The sequence below is a fragment of the Gastrolobium bilobum genome, unplaced genomic scaffold, assembly GCF_033153095.1.
Source record: "Gastrolobium bilobum isolate Gb01-03AN ecotype WA unplaced genomic scaffold, APGP_CSIRO_Gbil_v1 utg10043, whole genome shotgun sequence".
Classification (NCBI taxonomy): Eukaryota; Viridiplantae; Streptophyta; class Magnoliopsida; order Fabales; family Fabaceae; genus Gastrolobium; species Gastrolobium bilobum.
The window spans coordinates 90901-108084 of record NW_026897121.1 but is presented as its reverse complement, the minus strand read 5'-3'; the positions used below and the strand labels follow the sequence as shown (position 1 = coordinate 108084).

The window sequence follows — 17184 nt, the reverse complement described above, 5'->3', positions numbered from 1 at the left end:
CGATTTTTGCCATGGCGTATTATTTTCCATTTGCTTTATAATTGTAAAATTACATAAAAAAAATACAATAAAATTTCAATAAAATAGAAAATATAATAAATGTAAGCTTAAAACATCAACAAATTTAAGTGTATTTTAAAAAATTCAAAATTGTAAAAGAAATTAATTTTTTGCATTTAATTTTAAATTTATTTCATTAATAACTGAAAAAGACAAAATAAACTTGCAATCTACTTCATAACATATTTTTTTTATCGTTGTTCTTGTTTTTGTGGAAAAATAACTCCGAACTTCGGGCACCGGATGGGACCTTCAAATTCTGAGAGAAATTACCATCCTTAATGTAAAGAAGAGGGAAGGAAACTAGTTTTTACTTTCTTTCTTTTTCTGGGTTATATTTCTTTATGGGTTTAATATCTTTCTAGACACTAGAAATAAAATTATCTCATTTATAATGATAAAATTTAATATGGCTTTAGAATAAATTACAATTACAAAAATACATTTCTTTCAACCACAAAATGATATTGTTTCTGAATTATTAGATAACTTATAGCTAGTGACATCGAGAAACATTAAATCATTTTTTTATACAAAGGCTTTTATTGAAATATGTTTAAAGATATTTTGAAAGGAAAAAAAATTATGAATACATTTTACATTATCTGTTTGGGGTATTAATGATATAAAGAATGAAAAGTAAGTATTTTTTTTTGGTAAACATGAAAAGTAAGTATTTAATATTTAACTTTAAGTTTATTAAATAAGTTATTTTTCAAAATTAGAAAGTAAAAAAAATATAATATATAAGATTATAATATTGTATGTAAATCATCCCATCGTCATTCTTCAAACTTAATTTAAATAAAAATTGAGGTGAAACATAGATTACAGTCATGAAGTTTGTTTAATGTTCAGCAGAAAACTACCCATGCCATGTGCGTGTCATATGAGTGGGTAATAAAAAATAAATTAAACTCTATGTACTACAAACGAAAACTGAATAAACTTCAAGGGGATTATATGTGAGGGGATCATCACCAATGAGTGAGTAAGATCAACCACATCGAATTGGTCAAATACTATCTTTTTACTTAACTTATTATCAATTAATTAATTTGATTCACACTTGAATATCCCAATAATTATATGTTACCCAAGCAAATTTTAGTATACTAGGCCAAACCGGAGGGTTGTAATTTTTTATCTTAAAAATTAATTATGGTGATTAATTGGTCCCTGAAAGATGTGATCAACTTCAAATTATTGACAAGTAATATTAATCTTATATGTGGTTCTTGTGAGATTACTCTGTAATTCCAATTAGTGAGATTGTTATGTGTTCGGTTTAAGTTATCAGAGTTGCTTCGCTTATATGGTATGTTAAGTGTCTAAATGCCACATGCCCTTTCCTATATGGCACGATAAGTTTGACAACTAAGTTATATTAGTTCTTGTAAGATTGAAAAGTCAATTATATAAATTCCCTAATATTGTTTAGGCCTCTGTATCCAAAATCCTTCCCCAGAGTAAGTTTTTAGTAAATACTTAATAATGACATGTAATTAATTATTCTTCTATTGGTATGCAAAATGGTGTAAGTCAATACAAGTTATATAAAATTTATTAAGTTAATTTTTAAAATAATATTGACACAATGAGAATTTGTCTAATTTGGAAATCATGACCACAATAAAACAATTATGAAATGGAAATTTCATTTCAAGAAAAATTCTTTTCAAATTATTCCTTGCAAGTGGCGTTTGTTTTTTTTAAGGAAGTTATGCGTCCTAAATCCTAATGTATACCGTGGTTACAAGACAGCAATTAAATTGCCGTGAGAAAGGGAATAACGTATAAAAATAAAAGAAGTTTAGTTTTTCTACGTTTGGTTTCTAACCTCAAATGACAAAACAGCAAGAGAAAAATTCGAAAACGAAGAATAGATAGAAAGTCAAAGAGTGAAACACACGCACGAGTGGTGGAGCGATAAACAAGGTGCAACAAAGGTGGAGATCGACCGGCTGAGAGACAAGTTCGGCAAAACAAACCTTTTACGGTTTAAAAAAGGTTAGCACATATTGGAATATAAAAGGGAAGGGTTAAACAAGCAATCTATCTTCTTCCAAAAGAAGAAAAAGGGAAGGAGATAGGAAAGGGTTGAATATATATAGAAAATATATATATACAAACAAAACAAAACCAAAAAACCAAAATAAAAAAATAAAAAAAATGAATCGTGGGGCGATGTATTTATTGATGCTTTGCCTCCTAGCTGGAGCGGTAAGGGGTGAAGACCCTTATCTTTTCTTCACATGGAACGTTACATATGGGACCATTGCTCCTCTTGGTATCCCGCAACAAGGAATTCTCATCAACGGTCAATTCCCGGGACCAGAAATCAACTCCACTAGCAACAACAACGTTGTTGTTAACGTTTTCAACAACCTAGACGAGCCACTTCTTTTCACATGGAGTGGGGTCCAACAAAGGAAAAACTCATGGCAAGATGGTACATTGGGAACACAATGTCCCATTGCCCCTGGCACTAACTACACTTACCACTTCCAAGTGAAGGACCAGATTGGAAGCTACTTCTATTACCCAACCACAGGGTTACATAGATCCGCTGGTGGCTTCGGTGGTCTTAAAATCAATAGCAGGTTGTTGATTCCTGTCCCTTATGCTGATCCCGCTGATGAATATTGGGTTCTCGCCGGTGATTGGTACGCTAAAAGCCACACCATTTTGAAGAAGTTTTTGGACAGTGGTCGTTCTCTTGGAAGACCTGAAGGTGTTCACATTAACGGTAAAAACGGTGCGTCGGAACCGCTTTACACAATGGAGCCTGGTAAGACTTATAAATACAGAATCTGCAACGTTGGTCTTAAGGACTCACTTAACTTCAGGATTCAAGGACACCCCATGAAGCTTGTTGAGATGGAAGGGTCCCACACCGTTCAGAATGACTATGACTCTCTTGATGTCCACGTGGGACAATGCTTCTCTGTCCTCGTAACCGCCGACAAGGAGCCAAAGGATTATCACATGGTCGCCTCCACGCGCTTCACCAAGAAGGTTCTCACCGCCACCGGTTTAATCCGTTACACTAACGGCGTTGGTTCTGCTTCCAATGTGCTCCCTCCCGCACCTGTTGGTTGGGCTTGGTCTTTGAACCAATTCAGGTCATTCCGTTGGAACCTAACCGCTAGTGCTGCAAGGCCTAACCCTCAGGGCTCTTACCATTACGGTCAGATTAACATCACCCGGACCATTAAGCTTGTTAACACTGTTAGCAAGGTTCAGGGAAAGCTCCGTTATGCCCTTAACGGTGTTTCTCATGTTGACCCCGAAACACCTCTTAAGCTCGCTGAGTACTTCGGAGTTTCCGAGAAGGTTTTCAAGTACAACATCATATCTGATGAACCACCAGCCACTGTCGGTGAAGCCACCTTGGCACCCAATGTTGTCAACGCCACTTTCCGCAACTTCATTGAGGTCATCTTTGAGAACCCTACCAAGGTCATTCAGTCATATAACTTGGATGGTTACTCTTTCTTCGCCGTCGCGTGAGTATTCATTCTTTCCTTTTATTCTTTATTTTTGCCAAAAAAAAAAAAAACTTCATGCTTACTTATTTTTATTTATTTTTAACACAGTTAAATCATAATAAAAAATAAATAAATAGATTTAACATAGATTAATTAAGATTCTGATATAATAATCTCTTAAAAAGATAGGTACAATAGACATAAAAAAAAATATAGGTTACTCTACGTCTATCATCACTCTCCAACATCGTTAGATCAGAATCTTAATTAACATTTATTTTTTTCTCTCTTTTTAAAATTCTGATCTAACGGTATTGGAGAGTGGTAGACAGAAAAACATTTGCCTTTCTCTCTCTTCTTGAGATTCTGAGTATTGGAGAGTGGTAGGCAGAAAAAATGATAAGTAGAATAATTTATTTCTAAAAAAAAATATACATATATATATATAGAGAGGTAGGATCCTTTGATACTGATGTTAAAATATCCTACCTCATATATATAAAATTTTTGAGTCTAGTATAAGATTAAGAAGTTTTGTTTTACTTCTCAACCATTAATTTTCTAAAAAAAAATTATTAGTGACTTAATATGTTTGTTTTTGTTGTGGTTATTAATTGGATGTGCAGCATTGAGCCAGGGAAATGGACACCAGAGAAGAGAAAGAACTACAACCTTCTTGATGCTGTGAGCAGACACACCATTCAGGTGTACCCGAAATCATGGGCAGCAATAATGCTAACGTTCGACAACGCCGGGATGTGGAACTTGAGGTCGGCGAACGCGGAGAACCGCTACCTTGGACAGCAAATGTACATTAGTGTGACGTCTCCTGAACGTTCTCTGAGGGATGAGTACAACCTTCCAGAAACCCAGCTTCTTTGCGGAATCGTTAAGGATTTGCCAATGCCAGCACCATACTCTTAAAGAGAGTTTCCTTCTGTGATCAATGTCATGACGCGCGCGCGCTCCAATTAAGCATTCATTGTTATATGATCAGATGAGATTCATTAATACAATATGTTAGCTTTAATTTAATTTGTACCTTCACTGGTAGCTGATGTATCAACCCTTTCCTCGTTGCTACTATTCATTTTCCCCTATCAATTTATATATCTATAATCTCCTTCCTAATATCTTGGTCTTGACTCTTGATTGTGCTTTTGACTTGCAAAAATTATTATATTTGAATTATACGTTGAATATAATCATTTCTTTCACTTCAAGTGAAAGAAATTAATTATTTAATTTTAATATTCATTTATTAAGCGCTAAATTAAATGCATGGTTGCTAAACTATTTGAAATTAAGGATAACACTTTAATATTTCTATAGCATATAAGTTATCTACCTTCATTTTCAAAACGACATCGTTTTAGATTAAAAATTAAAAAATTATAATGATAAAAGCTATTATAACTTTAGAATAAATTATAATTACAAAAATATCTTAATTTTTGCTCTAAAATGACGTTATTTTGAGTTCAATGCAGATAACTTATATGTATTAACTACAGAAAAAAACAAACCTTAAGGATAATGGCCTAAACTTCATTTTCGTTTTTGGAACTTTGTAACATGTAAAATTATACTAATTCACACAATGATAAAAAGATATTTCTACGGCAAGCTCGAAGGTTATTCAAATGCTAGAGCTGTTCATTGTCAAAATTTATTACAGAGCATGATTTTTCAATTTCTAGACATATACTAGCTAGCCGCATGGAAGGGATATGTGGCTCCTAAATTTACATCCTTACACTTCTCCAATTACTTTAAAAATAAAAATAAAAATGAGATCGATAACTATTTTCAAAGTTTTGTACGATATTAAATTCAAAAAATAACACCAAAATTGATACAGTGTTGAAAGAAAATCAAGTCTAAAAATATACCAATATTGTCAAAATCACACCCAAAATATTTCAGAAGTTAATTCAGAGAATACCATATATTTTTCACACTTTGAGATTTTAAGATGGGTTAAACCTTCCTATTTTGATAAACTTATACACAAGGCCTAGGCCTAACACCAAAACCCACATAGTGTGCTTAACAATAATAGGTCGAATGAAAAAATTGATTAGTACGTGGGTTAAACCCAAATTATCATAATCCAGTTTTCATTTAATTTGAATTTTAATAAGATAAATACAGATTAATCCACATGAAAATAATATATCTACCACGAAGACATAAGAAGAAGAAAAATAACAAAAAGCATACAAGCCAAAACAATGGAATAAAATATAATTCGTCAATGATAACGCTAGAAAAATAATCAAGACTATTCCATTGGAATTGGATTCCAAAATTAAGTAAATATAACATAATCAATCAAGAATAAATTTTTTGTTTATTATATTTTTTTATTTATATTCTTTTCTATAAGTGTTGTAAGTTTTCAATATATTCGGTCTTATTTCTCCTTTTATTTTTTTATTTTTGTTGTTGTCGTAAGCCTATTTTCTTTTTTTAAGAAGTAAGAATGGTAAAGTAGGTATATTAGTTTAGTTTCTAACGGTGTTAAGGATGAGTTTGGATGAAAAAATTATAGAAAGATAAATTATTAAAAAAAGGTTCACTTTTTCTGCAGTTATTGCAGATAAATTATCTGCAGTAAGTCCAATACGACGTCGTTTTGGGGCCGAAATCATGATATTTTTGTAATTTTAATTTATTTCTGGGTTATAATAGTCTTTATATTTATAATTTTTTAAGATTTTAATACCAAAATGACGTCGTTTTAAAAATAAATACAAATAACTTATCTACAGTAACTCAGTAACTTATCTCCTATAACTTATTCAAAGCAAAATTATAGGAGATTTTTTTAAAAACAAATTTAAAAAAATAAAATAAAAAATACTGGGTATTAACTGACAACCCTACTTATATAGTTGTCATGAATGATTGCATTTTTTATTTTTGTTAAGAAAAAATAAATAATGATAAAGAGTATTTTTAAGAATAATTATAATTAGAAAATAAGAAATATTTATTTGTAAATTTGTAAATATATTGCTTATATATATGTAACTCGAGATCTTTAAATGAGTATATTAATAATAGTACTTTCAGAAAAACAAATTTTACACCAACTACAAAAATTCCTTCATGATAGTAATATATAGCATGTTAACCAGCACTACATGCTCAATTCACACTTTTTTATTAGGATAAAATAATTAATAATAAAGAGGTTTTGAAATGAGTTATAACTATAATTAGACAAGAAGAAGTATTTATATTTTATACATTTTTTATATTCATATTTTTATTTACCATTTTGCTACCTCAAAAAAATGTTAATTTTGCTATCAGAAATGCTCCTATATACCAAATTTAATTAGGAGATCCAGTCATGGTTTATAAATTAAATAATTCTTTCGCTAAAAATACTAGCGACAGACACAAATCTATCGTTAAATACGTTATTGCAAAATATTTTATAATGGAATATTCATTCCGTTTTAACTAGAGACAAAATCTTTTTTGTCACTAATATAAAAATTTCGTTGCTGATATGTTTTAGATGCTTTCAACGAAAGCATATTTTGTCACTAATTAGCCATGGATTCAGCGATTCAGCGATTTCCTAATGTTGATTGCTAATATTCATATATTATTAACAACATAGCATTGCCTATCACTCAATTATGATGGATTATTCCATAACTAAACATATCAATCATAAAATTAAAACTAGTGGTTAGTTATCATATATATTCTATTTTTGTATGGATATTTGTTTACTTTATGAAGAAATCTGACCTCTAAACCTGAAAATCTTGCATTGATATTTGTGTAGTTTAGTTTCAGTAGATTGCATTAAAAAAATTTATCTTAAAAAAGGAAGATCTGCACACCTGAAAGTCTTTAGTCATAAGATCAGAATGTACGTGAACAATGTTACTCATGTTGAACATGTCTTAAAAGAAGCCTATGTATAGGTTGGGGGTACTTGCCTCCGAGTTGAATTTTAACAAATTTTATTTATTATATATAATTATATAATTAATTATAATTTGATCTGGATTAAAATTTTAATTTAGCCCGGTCTAATATTAAAATATATTTGATGAAGGATTTGAGTAGGTTATATTAAGTTATGTGTTCAATTCCAGCTTGCATCCAAAAAAAAATTAAAAATATTTAATAAGATTAAAAAATCTATAATAAGATTATCACTCATTGACTCTCTTAATTTATATTTCTTCTTCACGTTGATCTCTCTCTCTTGCCCTATTCTAACTTCTAAGGTCAACTGGTCAAGCTCTCTCTCTCTCTCTCTCCAGGTATCATGGCTTTTTTTCTTCTTCCCGTTTTCAGCTTTTTTTCTCTGAGCTAAGCTAAGGCTCCTACCTTTAACCCAACAAGTTTGTAAGAATTTTTGTTATTTCAATTTTTTTCCCCAAAAAACCTATATCTACTTTGTTTTGGGCATAAAGCGATGGAGGAAGGAAGAACATATTATATGAAACTTGAAGCCTGTTTAGATGCATTTCATTTATATGTTTAATTTATCATCACTTTTATTGGTTAATTTATGGCACCGACCTTATTATCATCTTTGCTCTGTTTCTGTTTGTTCTTTTTGCCTGAAGACTTGTGGACATTTTGAACAACAAATTGGTCAACAAAGTATATATAAATGGATTGGATTGGATGATGCTAACTCTATTTGTTTTTTATATTTTAGATGTTCTGAATGAGTGGCTTAATGTTCTTCAGTCAGTCCAAATCCCCTTTGCACTTATTCCTTTGCTCTGTCTGATGTCAAAGGAGCAGATAATGGGCAGCTTCAAAATTGGCTCTGACCTCAAGGTATGGCGCCCTTTTATCTGCATTTTGGTCACACTGGTCACTTATCAGATACCCAATATTGGTTTATATATCTGGTTTGTGATGACAAGTTAATTCATTTTGTACGAAGTTGTTGTCTGTATATGCCTATATTATTCATCAGTGAAAACAAACATTAACTTTTTTTTATAGTTGACAAACATTAATTTAATTAACTAGGATATAATTCAGAAGTGGCCCAATATAGACCTTTTCTTGTTGTAGTTCAGACAGGAGAAAATTTAGAACTGAATCAATTTATTCCTGATCTCTTTTGCAAATGGGGTCTGAATATAATAACCAAGGAACATTTATTGTCCTTTATACATCATACAACCTACCAAAAACTATGCTAGCATATAACTATCAAGTTACAAAAGGAAACAAGATTTCAACATTTGTACTTTAATGCTGTCGTTCTCATTGTACTTTAATGCTAGCATATAACTATCAAGTACTCTAATTTTTTTGTTTTGGGAGAACTAAATCATCTATTAGTGGACAATGGGCACATGGCAGATATTTTTATGTGTAATTCATCAGCCAAGTTACATGGAGATGAAATTATATAAACTCTTGGTTTAGCTTATTTGTACTTTTTAATATGAACTTGTTATGTTTTCTTGTGAGTTAATTATTGTATAATTTTAATGATTCAGGTATGTGAAAAGGAAGCATCTTATTGATGTTAGTGAAGTGTTTAGGGTACTTAATGCTGAGAAGAAATTTCGGATAGCATCTTATAATTGTCTTCAGGTTTGTCATGTCCTTAAAATAGCATATGCTTATCTATTGTTTTTGGATTTTACATTCTTACTATCTTCAAGAAGCATATTATTTTACAATTCTAAGTTTGAAGAATTATATATTTAGGCCACTATTCTAGGATTTTATTAAAAATGTGTAAGAATGAGTTTTTCTTTATAGTATTTAATCTGAGTCATGTTAGTTAAATGTAATTTGTATTTTTGTATTCAGTGTGTTTTCTGACTCAGGTAGCTGTTGAAAAGTATGGGTAAGGATAAGCAGAAAAGTATAGATGTGTTCTTTAAAAAGAAACTAGTCTCTGAAAGTGAATCAAGTGATGCTCTTACGAACATAATTTCTGAAAGTGATGCACCTTCTCATGAGCAACCTCCTTCCAAGTGTCGTAGAATTGAACATACTGATGACATTATTACAGTCAAAAATAAAAATTTTGAACGTGATACAGGCAAACGTAAGCCAATTTGGGAATATTCAGCTAATGAAGTCGATGAGATACGAAGAGCTTATTTAATAGTTGGGTCATATCAACCTCAATGCTCTTATCCATTTTCAAAGGAAAAGCATCCTCGACGTTTTCATGCTTCTTGGTTCAAAAAAATTTCTTCGTGGCTTGAGTATTCACCTTCTATAGATGCTGTATTTTGTTTACCATGCTATCTTTTCAATACAAAGGTCGATGGGCGACACGGTTGGGATACATTCACAATCAAAGGTTTTAATAGTTGGAAAAGAGTTCATAGTGGAAAAGATTGTGTTTTATAAGTCACATGGCAGATGATCCTTGTTCACAACATACTAATGCACTCATCTCATGTGTAGATTAATGAATCAGTCTTGCCATATTGATAAAGTTATGCATGCTCAAAGCTCCCAACAAATTGAAAAAAACAGGCTGCGTGTTACGACTTCAATTGATGTTACTCGTTGGCTTTCTTTTCAAGGATGTTCTTTTAGAGGGCATGATGAGACTATTGATTCAAGAAATAGGGGTAATTTTATTGAAATGATCAAACTTTTGGCATCTTACAATGAAAAAGTTGCAGATGTCGTTCTAAAGAATGCTCCATTGACGGCCAAGTATACCTCACCTCAAATACAAAAGGAGATTTTATATGTTCTAGAAAACAAAGTGCGAAAGCAGATTCGCAAAGATATTGGGGATTCTAAGTTTTGTATTATTGTGGATGAAGCACGTGATGAATCTAAAAGGGAACAAATGGCTCTTGTCTTGAGATTTGTTGACAAAGATGGTTTCATAAAAGAGATATTTTTTTATCTTTATCATGTTCAAGACACTTCATCTATGACACTAAAAATGCTATTAGTAAAATACTCTCACATGATTGCCTTGATATCCAGAATATCTGTGGCCAAGGATATGATGGTGCTAGTAACATGTGTGGTGAATGGAATGGATTGCAAGCATTATTTGTTAATGAATGTCCTTGTGCGTATTATGTGCATTGTTTTGCTCATCGATTACAATTAGCCTGGATTGCTGCCTCTAAGGAATTTTCTTCTATTTATCAATTCTTTCAGAATTTGAATTTCATCATTAATATTATCACTGCATCTTCTAAACGTCATGATCAATTCCAAGCTGCCCAGATTTCAGAATTTGAACGTTTGCAGACTATTGGTGAGCTTGAAACTGGTACAGGTTCTAACCAAGTAGGTACACTAAAGCGGGCTAGTGATACTAGATGGGGTTCTCATTTTTATTCTATATGCAGTCTTCAACGAGGGTATAATGAATCATGTTCAGTACTTGAAAAAATTCGCCGCGAAGGCTCAAATTACTCTCAAAGAGAAGATGCTACTGCAGCGTATAAGATGATCACTTCGTTTGAGTTTATCTTTACTTTACTTTTGATGAAGGAGATCATGGGCATCACTGAAATTCTTTGTCAAGCATTGCAACAAAAATCTCAAGATATTTTGAATGCTATGCAATTAGTTTCAAGTACAAAGGAACTTATTCAAGAATTGCGAGATGATGGTTGGAAAAGAATACTTGAAAGTGTTGTTAATTTCTCTAAGCTTCATGAAATAGATGTTCCAGATCTTAATGCTCAATATATTGAAGGTCGTGGCCGTCGACAGCATGATCAAATAACTATTGAGCATCATTATCATTTTGATATCTTTAATTCAACCATTGACTTTCAATTACAAGAATTAAATATAAGGTTTACTGAGCAAACAACGGAACTTTTATCACTTAGCTCTTCATTAGATCCGAAGAATGGTTACAAAGCACTTAATGTTGATGATATTTGTAGCCTTGCAGAGAAATATTATCCTCTTGATTTTTCTGAGCAAGAGAGAATTAATTTGAATTGTCAATTGAAGCATTTTCACAAGGACATCCCAAAACATCCAGAACTTCAAAATTTATCTTCAATTTCTGAGTTGTGTCAAGGATTAGCTAAGACAGGAAAGTCAAATTCTTATCATTTGGTTGATAGGCTAATTCGTCTTATCTTAACGCTACCAGTTTCAACAGCAAATGGTGAACGTGCATTCTCAGCAATGAAAATTGTGAAAACAAGGCTTCGAAACAAAATGGATGATGAATTTCTTGCAAATAATTTGGTTGTGTATGTTGAAAGAGATATTGCTGAAACTTTTACTACAGATTCGATCCTTGAAGATTTCGTTAATTTAAAAGAGCGTCGCTTACAATTTTAGGTATGCAATTTTTTATTATATTTTAAATTATTTATTAAATGTTATTATACCTATAATTATTATATTTGTGTGTTTTCATATCCTTAGGGCAAGGCTTGATTCATTACTTATTATGATGTGGGAGGAAAATGCAATTCTTATGTTTGAAATTCTTACCGGAAAGGTTAGTGCCTTTATGTTTGTTTTGATATATAATCTTTGATATTTAATATGTAAATTTTTTTGGCCCGGGCTAAAATCAGAGGTTGGCTCTGCCACTGTATGTCCTTATGATTTAGAGAGAAGACCTCAGAATCCATTGGACTCCTCCCCTTAATGGATGGGTGAAAATCAAATTCTAAAGGTACTTGTTCTAAGGATGGCACTAAAAGTGGCTGTGAAAGTAGATGGATGCTAGGTTAATTTCATAAGAAGCTGGGCCATGGAAATGTTTTGAGAGCGGAGCTAGTGGGGCTCTTCTTGGTCTGGAGGTGGAATGTGAGCATGGTATTCAAAATATTGGTCACTTGGAAGGGGATTCGGCTGAGGCTTTATGCCTGATCCAAGATGACTGCAATGTTGATCATCCACTATTTATGTTGATCAAAAGGATCCAAGAGATGGTGAACAGACCGTGAAGTGTCATGTTTTCCCACATCTTCAGAGAAGGCAATGAAGTGGCGAATTGTTTTAATTGGATTGAATTTTTCACTAAATTAACTTTTTTAAAATTTGATCGTTGTTCTCCAAGTTAAAACTCTAGGTTAAAGATTACAGAAAGAGCTAACATTTTAAAAATATTTTCAAAATTTAAAAATAAAAAAAATCTACTTAATATATTATGGTAAAGGTTTTCAATTCCCTGAAAAGCCTTTTTGTTTTTTGAGATTCTTCCTAGCTAATTTTAATCCTAACAATTCCTAAATTGTTATTGAATATTTTAATTTTTTAATAAAATGATAAAATAATTAATTAGTATTAAATTTTTGGACACACACATATACATACATACATACATACATATATATATATATATATATATATATATATATATATGTAGGATAATAACTTCTCGAGAAGTTATTATCTTCTCCGGACACAATAATCAAGGGAGACAAAAATGGAAGAGGTGAGAGAAATAAAAATGAGCTGGGGCCCATCATTTGATGTCTTTTCTGGAAGGATAATAACTTTTTCTACAACAGAACAAGTTATTATCCCTACATATATTGTTTGTTTCTTTATTTTTGAGATAAACTATATTTGTTAAAATAAGGTTAAGTTTTATTATCCTAAAACTTGGGATTTCGATGCAAATTTTTAATATTCAATAATTAAGTAAAAATTTCATGGTCAAAACACACTAATTTATTTAAATATAAATTACATTTAAAAATTAAAGAGTGTTAAAGAGATTTTTATTTATCAATTAAAATTAGATGTTTCTCAAAGTATGTAAATATTTTTCATCCTAAAGTATTATTTAAGGAGTAATTAATATGTAACGCCTCATTCTAGAACAAGTTCATTAACATTACATATGATATTAAGCACAGTTATAATCATGTTGGTTCAATTAAAAATACAAATAAACTTTTTCTTTTAAAACAGTTCAATTCCTTGAAACAATACCATATTTAAAATACCCAAAACAATAATTGTAACTAATACATGATGCAGAAGACTTATACTTTACTTAAATACGCCATACATTCCTTGTAACTTATAACCATGATGTTCCCATAAACTAACATGGCACAAAACTTATCTTTCTTCATGCTTACCACTGAATATGCTTCACGTTTTCTAATACTACGACTAATCTCCTTAACTATTAACTCTAATCTTTTAGTATGTGAAACTAGACATCTAGGGCTTTCTGGAAAGGTAAAATATTAATCATTTGGTTAAGTATAGCAGGATTTATAAACTCACAAGATAGCTGACGAAATTGAACTTTCAGAATTATAACATCAACTTCAATCCTAAACTGGTATTTATATACTCAACCAATGGTTCTAAAATTTGAATAAGTTTTAGCTTTACGTGTTAGCTTCACATAGGTCCAAACTTCACTCAATTTGAAGCTCTATAGCTCGAGTTATGCCAATTTTATTAAACCCATATCCGTGCTGATTCCGGACAGCACGCTTTAGCGCACCCTGGCCGGGACAAATGGCATTTTTAAGCCACTTAGCGCGCTTTAGCAATGGACGCTTTAGCGTGCTCCAACAGACAGAAACGGGTTTAAACTGCAACATTAATGAACTAGGGATGTCAAATCTCATTTCTCCAATTTCCTTGATACCTAATAGACTTAAATGACTACCACATGCCCAACAAACACTGTGGTACTCACATCCCATCATATTCATCAATTTATCTCTTACATAAATCCGTGTACAAGTTTATAATGAGCAATAACATGATTATCAGATAACATCAATTGTCTCAATATCTAAAATACATCAATACATTCCAAAAGAAATTAGCTACTGCGCACATGATCAAAGTCATTGACTATATACAACATGTAACCATTAACATCACAATGATCATGAGCTAAGTCCCAAAACATACATCATATGGCCTCAAAATTTACATATACATACGACGATACTAAATGACATGCACTCCAAAATGACAACAGCAGCAGTATGCATCAATCTATATCTAATGTGGCTTCCTGCCAGCAAAAACTCCTGCACTATCAGTACCTGAAAAGGGATCCCCACAACACTAGGGTGAGATAAATATCTTAGTAAACTAGGGGTCCTTGGAGGATCTCTCCACCCCAGAGTTCACTACAGTGTAAAAGCAATAACCGTAAATAATGCAATATATATATATATATATATATATATATATATATATATATGCAGTGTGTAAAACATATCCATAAGACATCTCTCGGGCTCTCTCGTCATCCTAAGGATTCTTATATGTAAATAGTCCTACTGGCTAGCTAAACTACCAAGTATGAATTACGTATCGTCATGCAACATACAAAACATAGGGAAACAACATCCTATGCCACACCCAGTGCATGCACATACATATGTCAATACATTAAACTACTCTGTTGCAATTACCTAAGCCAATAATAACCATTACCCCATCAGGGCTTGGTGGAACAATAATGAGATAAATCTCAAGGTCTGAAGGCTTACCTCAATTGCTTTCAATCCAACCTTTGTTCACCAACAAGTTTATAAACAACCAAACTTTATATTCACACTACAATCTTACCACCTAAACACCTACACAAAGGTTCCATAAATCAATCACTTGCATCCATGAATATATCAATATAAGTAAATATCCTTTTGGGTCCCTAACAAAAAACATGGTCTCCACTTTAGTCCCTTACAAAAATAAATTAGTCAGTTAGTCCCTAACAAATTCAAAGTGGACCCATTTTAGTCCTTTTGAGGGACTAATATGAGTCTTTTTTGAATTTGTGAGGGACCACGATTTCAACTAAATGGGTCCACTTTGAATTTGTTAGGGACTAACTGACTAATTTATTTTTGTAAGGGACTAAAGTGGGGACCGTGTTTTTTATTAGGGACCAAAAAGGATATTTACTCTATCAATATTCATAAACAATCAAAGCAATCCAACACCACATTCAAGGTGAGGAACTTACCAATTCAAATGGATTAATCAAGTCTCAAATGCTTCCTCCAATGCTTGATCACTCAATGTAGGTCCACTTACCTCAATCATTGCAATCACATGGACACAATCAATCATCCAATCAATCAATTTCTTGGAATGCAAGAGAACTCACAAATCCAAGCATAAATTTTCAAAAATATCATATTATACCCAAATGACGATCTAAACTCATTTCCACCGATTAAATCATCATCTAAACAAATTTTTCGAAGGGCTTAAGCCTCAATTAGCCTCTAAACTACCCCACCATACATGCATATTCATGAAATGAAACTCTAACATATCCACCATCATAAAACTCAATGAAAGTGAAACTTCTTACTATAGATGTTCTTATAATCACCCAAGGAGTTGATTCCAAGCTTTAAATCAACTAATGAGCCACTCTAAGTCTCATTCTTCAAGCTAGGGTGCCACTTTGCTCTCTCTTTTTCTCTCAATGCAAGCCTTCTTGACAGATTATGGATTAGGAGTTGTGTTTTCTTTACAATTCTAAGCAATATTGGTTCAAGAACCAAGAGATTTGGTTGAGAGATGAAGAAGTTACAAAATGGAGCTTTTCTCCAATGGGGTTTTGATCTTGCTGGGAGGAACCACAAAGGAGATGAAGAAAATGGTTTCAAAATGCCTTAAGTTAAGTTTTAACTTTTAGGTAGGTAACTTTCAACTGGGTATAAATTTATCTATCCAGTTATCTTAATTCTCTTCTAAACTTGTCCTATTGGCTCAAAATATTTTTGCAATAATATTTACCAATTTAGTTTCAAGTTTCGGATAAATTTTGCTTACACACATTTTTATTTCAAAACTCTCACTGACTGCACTTTTTTGTCCAAAAGTAGCTTTAATTATTTTAATTAAACCCAATTATTCATACATGCAATTTCATAAATAACACGTTACAGATATTATATAATACATCTATTAAATGCTTCCAACAACTTAAAGAATAAAATGATATATGCATTTCAATATATTAAAGGTATTATTTTCAATATTTTTTTATTCCTTAAGTAATATCTAAAGGCACTTGTTATCCGATTTCAAGTATTAAAATAATAAAATATCTATCCACATATTATTAATATTAAAATAAATAAGTAATTATTAAAATTTATTTATTGAATGTAAAGACACAATTAAACATAAAATATATATTAGTAAGTATCAATTTTACAATTAAAATTGAGTATAATATTATTAATAAAATAAATAAGTAATTAAAATTATGCCATAAAAAATTTCAAAATAAAATAAAATAATTATATACTTTATTTATTTAGATCACAACTAACGTGATATATAATTTTAAAATATATAAAGTTCAGAATCATTTTATTTTGTTCTTGTTTATGTTTAATTTTTATAAAATATGAAATAAATAATGACGGTAATAGATAATTAAAATTTAAGGATTGGATCGACAAAAATTATATTTTATATAAAATTATTAAATGATATAAGAATATTAAGTCTTACACCGATATAATCAATTTCTTCTTTTATATATATGAAAATTTTATTGAAATATTATTACAATGAGTCATATAATTATTAAATTTTAAAATATGAGCCTTTCTATTACACTTTATATAGGTTTGAAAGTATGTTTGAATTAATTTTTTTTAAAATTTAGAAATAATCAATTTAAAGAATTCTTTGACATATTTTG

General features: G+C 31.1%; 2 protein-coding genes across 2 annotated transcripts; both read left to right on the top strand.

The window, feature by feature from the left end:
* The first annotated feature begins 2232 nt into the window (after positions 1–2232).
* LOC133304357 (L-ascorbate oxidase homolog) lies at positions 2233–4475 on the top strand. Its single transcript, XM_061504384.1, has 2 exons — positions 2233–3569; positions 4178–4475. Exons 1-2 carry the CDS (start codon positions 2233–2235, stop codon positions 4473–4475), a joined length of 1635 nt encoding a protein of 544 aa, XP_061360368.1.
* A 3526-nt stretch (positions 4476–8001) lies between these two features.
* LOC133304340 (uncharacterized) lies at positions 8002–11852 on the top strand. Its single transcript, XM_061504356.1, has 6 exons — positions 8002–8041; positions 8251–8449; positions 9053–9149; positions 9393–9612; positions 10103–10386; positions 10521–11852. The coding sequence occupies exons 1-6, from the start codon at positions 8002–8004 to the stop codon at positions 11850–11852; spliced, it is 2172 nt and encodes a 723-aa protein (XP_061360340.1).
* The last annotated feature ends 5332 nt before the right edge of the window (positions 11853–17184 follow it).

What these genes read in the sequence shown, in the direction of transcription:
- LOC133304357 (XM_061504384.1), top strand. Translation starts at nt 2,233, where the DNA reads ATGAATCGTGGGGCGATGTATTTATTGATGCTTTGCCTCCTAGCTGGA. An exon ending in TACTCTTTCTTCGCCGTCGC is followed by an intron (nt 3,570 to 4,177) that starts GTGAGTATTCAT and finishes TTGGATGTGCAG; the next exon opens with CATTGAGCCAGGGAAATGGA.
- LOC133304340 (XM_061504356.1), top strand. Translation starts at nt 8,002, where the DNA reads ATGGAGGAAGGAAGAACATATTATATGAAACTTGAAGCCT. An exon ending in CATCTTATAATTGTCTTCAG is followed by an intron (nt 9,150 to 9,392) that starts GTTTGTCATGTC and finishes TGACTCAGGTAG; the next exon opens with CTGTTGAAAAGTATGGGTAA. An exon ending in TGAACGTGATACAGGCAAAC is followed by an intron (nt 9,613 to 10,102) that starts GTAAGCCAATTT and finishes TTTCTTTTCAAG; the next exon opens with GATGTTCTTTTAGAGGGCAT.